This window comes from Trachurus japonicus, chromosome 8, assembly GCF_045865225.1.
Source record: "Trachurus japonicus isolate A0001 chromosome 8, Traja_1.0".
Classification (NCBI taxonomy): domain Eukaryota; kingdom Metazoa; phylum Chordata; class Actinopteri; order Carangiformes; family Carangidae; genus Trachurus; species Trachurus japonicus.
The window spans coordinates 32160949-32173394 of NC_140914.1; the positions used below are offsets into that span (position 1 = coordinate 32160949).

At 44.9% G+C, this 12446-nt stretch overlaps 1 protein-coding gene across 1 annotated transcript in view; it reads left to right on the forward strand.

Moving 5' to 3' along the window:
• The window catches only part of csnk1da (casein kinase 1, delta a), a 28177-nt gene continuing 15731 nt past the window's right edge, over nt 1–12446 (forward strand). Inside the window, exons 1-2 of the mRNA XM_085785213.1 lie at nt 1–127; nt 9674–9784. Of these exons, the coding sequence (XP_085641339.1) occupies nt 52–127; nt 9674–9784 (187 nt within the window). The 5' untranslated portion in view covers nt 1–51. The remainder of the gene's footprint in view (nt 128–9673; nt 9785–12446) is intronic.

Here is a 12446-nt window from a genome sequence, read left to right on the forward strand (position 1 = left end):
CTCGGAGCTAGCGGGCGAGGCGAGCGCTGCCGGCTGAAACAGCCCGTTACCATGGAGCTGAGAGTGGGAAACCGATACCGACTGGGCAGGAAGATTGGAAGTGGCTCGTTTGGAGACATCTACCTGGGTGAGTTGTAGTCTGAGACACCTGATAGGTCTTTCTATGTGTGTCCTGAACCCGGGGGCTGTGAGGGTTTGTCCGCTGCTTTCCTCTCGGGATAGTGGGTGAGCTGATAATCGATCAGCTGTTCGATGTTTGGAGCGTTAGCCGCTAAGCTAAGCTAGCAGTCTGTGGAGCTAACACAGCTAACGCTAGCTTAAACCGAAGCTCTGCTACGTTAATAATAGTAAACGTTATATTTGTACACTGGGCTCGAGTCGGGGACCACTTCTCCTGTCATGGTGTGATAGCAGCGTCTAAAACGAGCCGTGCTAACGACACACAGGGTCACTGACGGCTGCTGTGGAGCTAAAGCCTGCATCGCCAACCTGCTAGCTGGTGTTTGAGTTTGCTCTTTGCCTCGAAGGGAAGAGTCAGTTAGTCCGGGAACAGGGTGACTGACAGGGCCAAAGGTTCTGCTATGTGGTGCCTGAGGTGGTAAATGGCATTTAACAGCCGCCTTCAAATAACACAGGGTCGATTCCGTCCCTCCCATCCTCTGTTGTATGAAGCTAACGTAAATCAAACAGTGAGTGTTAGCCTCCGAGGTTAACACGGGTTAATCCCTGTATCTCAGGTTAAGCTAACACTGCCTCATAATGTTATTAAAAGTGAGTACATATCTGCAGGTCTCAGTTGGGGGCTTGATTTGAATATAATATGAAGCTTTGACTGTATCCATCCGCCTGTGTAAAGGGACCGTTCATATGTTATTACAGGTATTTGTAGTAGAGCATCAGCTGTGTTTCCTCTCACTGAGGACAAAGCTTCAAAAGAGAGAGACCGACCTGCAGCAGCAGTTTGGCCAGATGTGAGAAATCGGAGATAATGGGAAGTGCATCATCACTGTGTTCTGTGAGGTACAAAGGGGAACATAAATCTGCTAAAAGCCTGCAGCTAGCTAATGTAGTAGACACCAGAGCCCCCCCCTGCCCCCCTCCCCCATCCCGCCCCTGTCATGGAGCACCTTTACTCAGCGCATCCTCTGAAGGTCCACTGCTCTTGGCAACGGAGGTCAAGAAGAGCTGATCATATTTCTGAGCTTAACACTCAGTCATCTGAACAGCGGTGGGGAGAAGAGACATTGTTAATTCATGAGGCTTTTACAGGCTGCTGGGACACTTCATCACTGACACCACATCAGCTGCTGCCCTGTCCAGGCAGCAGACACACTGACACAGATGTTCAGTCTGATCTCAGAGGCCTTGGTGTTTACCAGCCATACCATAGAGACAGACCCTTCAGACTGCATCATGAAAAGGTTGAGGTCTAAAAATTCCTGATACATTTCTCACGTATGAAGGTTTTAATTATTAAAGTTGTTATAAAAAGGTATTAATTTCCTATTGATCAACTTGTTAAGGTGTTATGTAAGAGTGCTATGTACACATTACCAACAGCTAACTATTTAAATTGTCTGTTGAGAACGTATTTTATTTTCCTACTCATTCATGTGGTTTTATGGATTTTCAGTAAATTACCAGTAATTAAAAAATCACCTATGTTAAACAACATTTTAGGATTTTGCAACCATTGCTGCCAGATTTTAGAAATGTAAATGACTTTTTTTCTGTAACTGATACTGAACTGAAACTTGATTGCATAATGGGATGCTGCGGTGAGGACTATTAAAAACAGACTGCAGTTGAACTGCAATGACGGAGTTTAACGCTGAAAAACATGAGTGTAGATTTAGTTTCCTTTCAGTAAATGTTCAGCAAACTTGAGATGTACCCTTTAAATATCTTGCATGTGTGGCCTTTTTTCCCTGCACGTTAATATTTAATTTGACAGAAGTCGACTAAATGGCTCATTTTGATGCTGGTTGTGATGAGAGGTGGGCCACCTCCACCTCCACAGCAACACAGTGGATAAAAGCCTGAGGCTTCATGCATACTCATACATTTTAGTCTCATTTGCACCTGTCGTCCACACTTAGCGCCTCAAACAGACCCTCTGAAACATCAGCCCAGCTGTTTAAGCCTAAATACTTGTGGACGGTGATCAGTGTGAATGTGTATGAATGAATAATGGTTTCTGTAAAGTGCTTTGGGTGTTGGGAAAAGCGCTATAAATGTAAGCCATCAGTATTATTAACAAGAGTTACCAACCTCTCTTTTGAATTCTTATTTGTTTTTCTGTAGCACTTTGAGATTGTTGGTTCAATATAAAGTGCATTACAAATAAAATCCATTATTATAGAATAATTATTATTATAGTCTTTGCTCGCAGCTGTCGTCCAGTTTAATTCTGCTTTTTAATGCTGAACTCCGTCTGCCGTTCCTCATTCGCTCTATCTTGGGCAGCGGATCAAGTGAGCAGCAGACGACCTGCTTCCTGTTTACACCAGCTCACACACGTCCAGCGCGCGTGACTGCTCCACAGTTTGTGCTTTCAGGTGTGTTGGCTTCTTGTAGCTGCTGTGTCGTCTAATGATCGGGTCGTACTGTTGATCCTGGGCTAGGGTGAAAGTGAGCGTTCAAAGACGATTTATCAGTGAACAAGATTTGGCTTCTTTGCACATATCTTCATTATTGATCAGTGAGCTGATGAGGCCTCAACCTCAGTTTATTTTGTTGTTATTGTTTTTTCACTCTAAGCAAAGTCCAAGATAACAAACCGGATGGTTGAAAAAACCGTTTCCAGTCAGCCGTAGTTGCTGTGAACACAGGCTGCTTACATGACCTCTGCACCATCAGGTGTATATTTTATTTTTCCACTCACTCAGAGCTGTGTATTGAAGTGCAGCCGTGTGTTTGTATTGGTAATAGGAGCTTGAATAAAGGTTTGAAGTTGTCCTGAGTATCTCCTGGAGCTTGAATAAAGGTTTGAAGTTGTCCTGAGTATCTCCTGGACAACCGGACCAGTAGCCGGCCTGCCAGTGTCCAGCAGAGGGAAGGTTAATTAATGCATTAATTGGATCTCGTCTATCTTCCACATGAGCTGCTGTTTGGAGCGACAGTGAGCGCTGCCAGCTGCTTACATAATCACTTTGTGTTTTTGTCTTTCCTCGTCTCTCCCTGCTCTCCTCCCCACTGCGCGGCCGGTGACTAAATGTGACGCAACATTGTTAACAAGCCAGAACAGTGCTGCGTGTTTATTTAAACTCAAAGTACCTCACCCACCCAGCGCTTCAAGTTTGTTAGGTCTGCTGCCTGGCACCGTTGCGTGCTTGTAGTAAAAAAAAAAATTATGTAACTTAATGCACACAAGATCAATCTGAAAAGATAGTTTGAAGTTTGATAAATGTGTGCAACCTGACACCAAACGTGACAGTGTTTCACAGCGAGTCCCACGTGAACACGCCCACGCGGTGCGCTGCCGTGTGCGAGCAGCTCGCTGCGTCTGAGCGGTGGATTGAGCCTGTATCGGTGTGAGAGAGGCTGCTTGTTGCTGGCAGCAGCAGGAGGAGATGAGGTCAGCTCTTGGAACCGGTCCTTGTACTCTATGTTCTGTGACTGGGTTCAAACGTGGACCGTCGAATATTCACAAACTGGTAGAAGAGCTGGTGATCTCTGTCCAGGTTGGACAAGACTGTCAGTCATATGGCTGAGACGGCACAGCTGGATGATGAAAGAAGCTGCAGATATCCAGACTGTCACTCAGTGCGTTTACATGATGTTTACTTTAAAGAAACAAAAACAAATTATGGCCGTAATGTGTCTATAACTGGACAACTAAAGTGCATGTAAACACACATAGTCTGACTAGGATCTGACTAAAATGCCTGGATGATGTGATTGGAAAGTGAGTTTCTTCTGCATATATACGCCTTAAAGAGGAATATGTAGGATTTTCGCCTTAACTATGCTACATTTTTACCTTAATTAAACAGCTTCGGAGTCATTATAATATTTAAATAAATGACTTATAAGTTGTTCCAGGGAGATTGGAAGCTCTCTGCCTTCCACCGAGCGTCTCTTGGCTGAAAACCAACCTGGTAAGACCAGAGCCTCCGACCCGGTGTCCCAGCTCTCGCGACACAAACTCGCCCCGTAACCCCGTAATCTCTTGTTTATGACAGATAAGGCTACACAAATATACACATCGTGTCTGATAAATAGCGTTAGCCACCGCTCCATGGATTGCTTTCTCACCAGCTTCATTGAAAACAGGAGGAGGGTTAGCAACAGTGGAAAAGAGACGGGGTTTGCAGAGTTCCCCTTTAATCTGACTGAAACTGGACAATGCATGTGCGCACGCTTCACAACGGTAACGTTCTCGCTTCGCGAAATCGCCACAATCACGAGGGACAGCGTGCATCTCATCTGTACTGTATGTAAAGTCTACAGTATGTCAGTAAGACGTCACATTCTCCACGTTCTCACTGATGCGTCGGCGCCACTTCAGTGCAATTCATAATCAACAACACAGTACAACCAGCAAGAAGAAGTTGTATTAAAAAAAAGTGCATCTCTCCTGGTCGGTCGTCCAGTTGTTTACTAGGTGGAGGAATGGGTCAACCAGGGTCCATATGGTCACATGGATCTAAATAATGCCTAACGCCACCTAATGTAGAGGTGGCAGACATGTTTCCGTCAACTATTCAATTTTCCCTGTTGCATTAAAGAGGAACTATGCAGGGTTTGTAGCTTGACTCTGCTACATTTATTTTACCCCGATTTAACAGCTTTGGAGTAATTGTGACAGTAACCTGTAGTCTCTTGTTTATGACAGATTAAACTAACTAACCCTCTGTTGATTGCTTTCTCGCTGGCTTCGTTGTAAACAGATGCACATGGCCAGGAGAGGGTTAGCAAAACAGCGGAAAAGCGAGTGGACTTGCATAGTTCCCCTTTAAATTGTGACAAGGACAGAATTCCCATAAGACGGCCAACTGGACCTATGAGCAGAGCTTCTCGGCTGGTTTTGGCCCAGTGAAGTCAGATATTTGTGTTGTTGTCAGCCCTGTGTGTGTGTGTGTGTGTTTGTGTCCCATCAGGAGCGTTCTACTGTCAGGTACCATGAATATCTGCTCACATATTTAAGATTTGCAACTTCCCACTTTGCATGTGTTGCTTTTCGTGCAGCGTACAGGGACGTGTCCCAACATGTTTTGCCAACCGCACCGCACCGCTCGCACACAACACCACACGTGTGCCTGCTGCACCGCCTTCCCTGGAACATTGGTGCTCATTTTATTGATTTGATTTGATTTAATTTTATAGTTTTAGTGACATCTATCTGACCTCGTCCTTTTTTATTCTTTTACCTTTGGACTCTTTATTCATAATAAAAAAACATTTAAGTTTATTTGTCATTGCTTTTTCCAGGGTTCAGACAGACTGACCTGCTGTCCACTGCATCTTTACTCTATAGGACTATGTTGTTAACACAGCTGTGTCTTTGATCTGACATGTGACGTAGAGTATAGTTATCCTCCACATCTCTGCTTGCAGCTACGGTGGTTGTCTGTGTTGTTTTTGTACTCTGAACTTACCCACTACCTGTTTAGTCTTCTTCCTGTTTGTCTCTGCTATGAGGACAGAGGGGAAGAGGAGGGGGGAGGGGGGAGGGGAGACTCGTATACAGTTGTTTGTCGTGTTGGAAAATTTAAAAAAAAAGAAAGATATTATGTAAATGTTGTTTATGTTTTCTAAACTGGTTTTAACAGGTAGGTTTGCAACAACATGAGCAGGTTCGCTGCGTCGTAACGCTCAACAATATGAGTCAATCAGAAAAGAAACCTCCTCACAGTCAACACATTGTGCAACAGCCCTGCAGTAAATCCCACGCCAATAATGTTCAGCCTGTGGCAGAAAGTGCTGATTTTTTATTTTGAAGGCCTCGGTGGTTGTATTGTACTGACAGGGTTTAGAATAGGTGGAGCATTCACTATTTGAATAGGAGAAGTTATCTGCCGTTGTAAAGAAGGGCTTTTAGGCTCGGACATTGTTTGAAAAAAATCATTTGTAATTTCATCAACAAACATGGGGAGAGCTTCTGGTGCAGCTTTTATCTTCTCATCTGTGTTTCAGTCGTGTTTTTTTCCACTGATGTTGCATCTCGGATTGAGAGTCACGGTGACGTCAGAGCTGTCTTGTCTTACTCATGGAAACAAAGGTAGTTGGTGGTGGAACATATTTAGTCATAGTTAACTACATTAAACAAGGCTATAACGTGCTCTCACACACACCCATGTACACACACACACACACACACACACTCAACTACCCCACCGTGAGAGGACCAGTGGGTGCAGGGTGGGGCAGTGGGGGCGCATTCCCCAGAAAAATCTGCCCAGGCAAATCACATTCCTATTGTGCAAGACGGCACAGAGCACAATGGAACATGTTGACTGTGAAGAGCCTTTAGACACACACACCCCCCTCATCGCTGATAGTTCATTGATCGATTGACGTATTGATCGGCCCGGCACGAACTAGAACAACTCCCTTTTGGTGCGTTTCAAAGTGCTGTTCACTTGTGAGTCACAATGGCAGACTTAAAACACATATAAACCTCCTACATGTTTGAATGCTACCTGCATTGTTAGATAATCTGTCACTTATTATTTTCCATAAACCAGTCTATAAAATGACATAACAGATATGATTGGATTAGTTATTAGAGATGCACCGATCAATCGGCCGCCGATTAAAAAGGCCGGTTTTATATCCAGTCGGTGATTGGATAACACCATATAACGCCGGGGCGGAAGCTCCGAGAAGCGGGGGCATTTTCATTTCAGTGTCCAAATCCTCCGCGGCCGGCTCGCGCCCTGCAGCGATCGTTTCGGCATCTGGTCTATTTTGTGAACGAGCCGCGAGCGATCGCGTCAATCTTGGCAGGAAGTCACACAAAGAAACACGAGAGAATCTCTTTCAAAATAAAACAATTTTCAAAATAAAACACAGCGCTAAACAGAGCGCGAGAGATGGACACACACACAGACACACACACAGACAGAGCTGAGGGGCAGAAGCGCTTATAGACTCTCACTCTATTTCTTATTTGTGATGTTTTATTCTTGAAAAGGGGGGTTATGATAGCATCATATAGCCTACCACTAGTTGTGGTTTTAATTGCAATTATATAAGCAAATGTTGTCTGGGAGAGGGGTAGCCTACTTGTATTAAATTTGGGAAAGGGTACTCAAGCCAAACAAATGGTGTCTATTGTATGATTATAAATATTTCTTAGGTAGAAAATCGGTATCGGAAAAAACGGTTTTGGCAGGTCAGACCTCCTTAAAAACTGGAAATCGGTATCGGCCAAGAATTTTGCAATTGGTGCATCTCTATTAGTTATCGTCAAAGCCAAAATTATGGGTTTAAATCCTGTAATCACTTCAATACAATTATAATAATTGAATAATAAAAAATGTAACGACTCTTGTTGATTAACACATGATGAATGAGACGCTCTAACTCGTTTTGCATCCTGCGCGTCATGTGCACATAAAACTGCCTCTTAAAGTTGATATGAGTGATGACTAAGTGCCCCGCCCTGGTGGGAGCGGCCCACCTCCATGACATCATACAAAGAAACCCACCATGCTCTGCAGCGAGCCTCCACGATCCAAAGGCTGCTCACATGAGATCACTTGTGTGTGCGTGAAGTGCGATTATGTAACCCGGTGTCCAGTTGCTCTGTTGATGTGGAGGGAACTGGACCCCATGGCCATATTTAGGAAGAAAGCAGCTGAAGCTCTGGTTTATCAGATCACAGAGAGAGAGAGAGAGAGAGAGAGAGAGGTCCCAGCCAGGCAGACAATTCCCACAATCCTCCTGTCTGTCGGAGCAAGATGGAAACGTAATGATAGCTGGGAGGAATGTGGGCTGTGCATGCAAGTAGATGCATGAAGGAAGAGCAGCGCGCGGGTTACTGAGCCGTTTTTACACACGCACCACAAAAACAGAGGTTTTTCCACCTGGATGAACCAGAGAGACGCCCCCCAGTGGCTGAGTGACCCCACAGGAAGAGGGTCTGGAGGGGAGGGCAGTGGGTAGGTGGGTGTGTTGATAGAGTTTCTGTCATTTCTCCTGCATGCTCCACCCTCAGCCTGGGGGGGGGGCGGTGTATTTCCACTGGGTGAGAGTGGGTCTGAGACCAGCCCTGTTTCCACTGCAGGAACCTCAGGGTGATGTTACAGGACCGAGACCGGAGGAAAGAACTGTTTGAAGAGTGTTAATTAAATGACTTGTACTGAGAAACAGTGGGAACCTTCTACTGCAGATATTAAAGGTATAATATGTAGGAATCCCCCCCATCTAGCGGTGCGGTTGCATATCAGAACGTATTCTTGATGTTGCATTCAGGTGAAATGGGGCAGACGTCAGACAGACAACAGACGCTGCATGTAACAGGATAAACAAGCGTCTATGTAAACAAGTGGTCCGCCAGCACCAGGCAAAACAATACAGGCGTGACAACATGTTGTCATGGTGATGTGGTATTGTTTACCTGACCCACGTTTTACTTTCTCTCGTCTCGTCCTTCCTCACACTACACAGTGGTGACAGTTTTAACAGGCCGAGCCCACAGCTCCGCTCAGTTTCCGTGGTTACCTACGGTCATGCTGCCACTGAACCAAAAAATGGCGATGCAACATGGCCGCCCCGGTTCGGTTCGCCCCCCCCTTGCATATTTGTAACGACTTGTAACAACTCATTCTAAGGTAGAGAAAGCTTTCATTTGTAGCAGCTGTGATTCACCTTCAGTGAAATACGTATTTATGAAAGACATATTTGATTTTTGCTGATAAAAAGCCAAATAAGTTACAGACTGGGGCTTTAATGGCCATACCTCATACAACCCCACTTCAACAAAAGCTGGACTATCCCTTTAAGAACTGTTACATAATACAATGACTACGTTTATGGGTTGAAGTCAATATTCTGGTTTCTGAAACATTCGGTGTAACCTGTTTACATGTGTGAGCAAACAGTGCTATTCCTGTTAACATGGTAATTGTAATCCATTGGGATATCCTGATCAAAACAGCGACGCGCGGACAACGTCATGACGCAATGCGCCTCAATTCCACCTCAGTGTCCCAAAACAACCTGAGACACAAAGATTATGCAACGATCAAAACCGATGCACGTTAATTCCATGGCCTGGACAGTGTGGTGGGTCTAATACAGAGCCTACGGCCTCTTACATTTTACCAAGAGCTCCTGGTGTTAAAAAGTCCAACCGTGCACAGACCTGGTTCTCCTGGTTTTCCCAACAGGTCTTGTCGCTTCTCCTCAATTATGGCTCCACAGTATTAAGTAGCATACAACATATTCTAGGTCAGCTCAGTAAAACTCACAAACCGTATTTGTGAAACACGGCCATCAGTATTTGTTCAGTTCCAGCATCTCTATGACTGACTCACATAATTATGTAAAGTAGATTGAACCTATTCAAAGAGCCAGTGATGACGAGGTGTCGGTGCCGTTGGTTCCTCTATTAAAGTCTGGCCAGACTCAGAGCTGTGTGATTGTGATTGTGTTGTAGAACTGGTTCTCTGGACGTGTTACCTTGCAGCTGACTGTCCGTCTGTCTGTCCCTGTCTCTGTCTAGGCACTGATATCTCAGTCGGAGAGGAGGTCGCCATCAAATTGGAATGTGTGAAGACCAAACACCCACAGCTCCACATAGAGAGCAAAATCTACAAGATGATGCAGGGTGGAGGTACGTTATACACACGCACACACACACACCATGCACACACACACACACACACCTCCTGCCATGCATGACTGTTGTTGCTGCTTTTACAAACCAAGTCCTCCATAGTCACTTGCAAGCACTGAAAACATAAAACATCATATATGAACCTAATGTGGTGGTAAGACTGAGGAACTGACTGAAGGTAGGTGGTGCTCATCAACAAAACTGATTTATTGCCTTTATGTCCGCACTGACCACTTAACATTATGAGCTTCTTGGACTGCCCTCCTTTTCTTTCTTTCTTTCTTTCAAAATTATGTTTATTGGATTTTCCTTGTATGCATGTTTATATCAACTGTCAGGGCCCACAGGATTTAATCCAATATATCCATAAAATAGGTAAGTACAACGGTAATTATAATACCAAGATTATATAGAATCAAAATATACCAGAACAATATGAAAAATAACCATATATGAGAAAGACATAAAAAAAAAGAAAGACTGTCCTCCTTTTCTCCCCCATTCCCACACATAGAATCAAACACCAAGGCAAAATGTCATACATTTTGAATGTGTGAACTGGTCCAGTGTTTATTAAGCAGCACGCTGCAGAGAAACACTCGGGTCTGAACCATATTTAACTCCAGGCTACGCCACGCTGGCTGCATGTCCACATTAGGACACGTGTCCATATAGTGTTGTCCTCTGGTGGAGCTCTGCATCCATAAGCACCAAGAGTGGCTTTTGTTTCCATGGCAACATATCACCACCACAGCCCTTGTATGATGTAATGATATACGATCATACAGCCCAGGATAGACAGACACGCCAAGAAGTGTTAACCCCTGATGTACTGGTTACCAGGGTGATGAGCCCTGCCACATCTGATTTGGTTGTTTGAAAGGAGCCTTTCTAAAAAGTGAGCGGCCGATTCAAACGAGAGGTTCCCCGAACACACACACACACACACACACACACACACACACACACACACACACACACACACACACACACACACACCCTGAGTTTACTGTGAGTGTGTAAAGATGAGTGGAACCTAAACAACATTAAAACATGTTGTTCAAACCTGTGTCGTAGTTACAGAACACTCTTAGAACTTAGTGACCCTGAGACACCGGCAGTTTGTTATGTCTCTCACCCATCTCTGAAGGGTCTGCACTACGACCTTGGTTGCTATGGCAACATCCAGGTTGCATTGGGCAGATGTGTCATCACGGATACTCGATAAATAATAAATGGTTGCAAGCGACTTGTGTGGAAGCATGACAAGAGTCGTCTGAGTCTCAACTACACATTTGATTTCAAGTCAGTTTTACTTGTATGATGACAGTTCACAACAGAAGTCTTGTTGAGACACTTTACAGAGAATCTAGACCAGGCATGGGCAAACTATGTCCAGAAAGCTGCGAGCTGCTCAGAGCTACGCTATGGAGGCTAATGGGATTTCTTGGTTTCCCTCATCAAATACACAATCCAACAACTCCACAACGCTCTGGTGGACAAGTTGTGACCTGCACATTATGAGACGGAGTTGTTTTTGAGGCAAATTCATGCAAAACCGCTGATGTGCGTTCCTGTTTTTCAGCAGCAGTCTCTGCATTTCCCTCTACAACAACTCTGTCTGGTAACGTTGTGTTATTATCTCATAGCGTGGTGAATGTGCAGGTCACAACTTGTCCACCAGAGCATTTTGGAGTTGTTGGATTGTGTATTTGATGGGCTTGATGAAGGAAACCAAGAAATCCCACGAGCCTCTGTAGCGTAGCTCTGAGCAGCTCACGGCTCTGCTCCGCCGTTCTAAAAATAGCTTCCACCAACAATTAAAGGTAACGAACCTACTCCTAAAACTATAGGGATTACGGCAATGGGCCAATTTGCCAAAATGTTGAACTATCCCTTTAACAGAGACCCAACAGTCCCCAGTTACACACATGGAAAGCAGCTCACATGTGATCCAGGCGGAGTAACATTGATCTGGACACTCAGCCAGTTAGATGGTTAATGGACTTGTTCCTGTAGCCTTGATGGTGTTACGTTGTGTAAAGACTAACAGCTCTAGTCTCTGTGCGACTGAGCGTGGACTGTAGAAGAGCTGGTCTGTCTCTGCCAGGACAACACATGCATCTGTAGCTGGGATATATCGAGGCCTGGTGGCTGACCCAGACTGCGGGGTATATTTGAGTCAGTATGTATATAAATAGCGGATGCCGAGTGCATATATGTGCGAGTGCAGTGCCAGGTGCTGAGCAGCAGCATTTTGTTGCGGTCTGCCTGTAGAAGGAAATGCCATGTGGCCTCCTCGCCACGGCAACGTCAGCTAATTACCAGCTACTACAAAACCAGCTGCACTTTGCCCTGACACCCCCCCTGTGGGTGGGGGGAGGGGAGCTATCCTTCTCTTTTCATTCATTAAGATTTCTGTTTGCAAGCTACTGTCTTTTTTTAGGTGACAGTTGGTTTGTAGGTTGACCTGTAGTGACTAATATAAAAGCAGCAGCATTCATAGAGCTCTTTTCTAGTCAGTGGACCTCTCACAGTGCTCTACAGTGTCTCATGTCCTCAGTGATGGGTCAGCACCAGGAACAGTCAGGGGTCTGCTAGGACACTTTAAACTGTGGTCTGGAAAAGTCAGGCGTCCACTCAAAAGTCCTCTGACTAC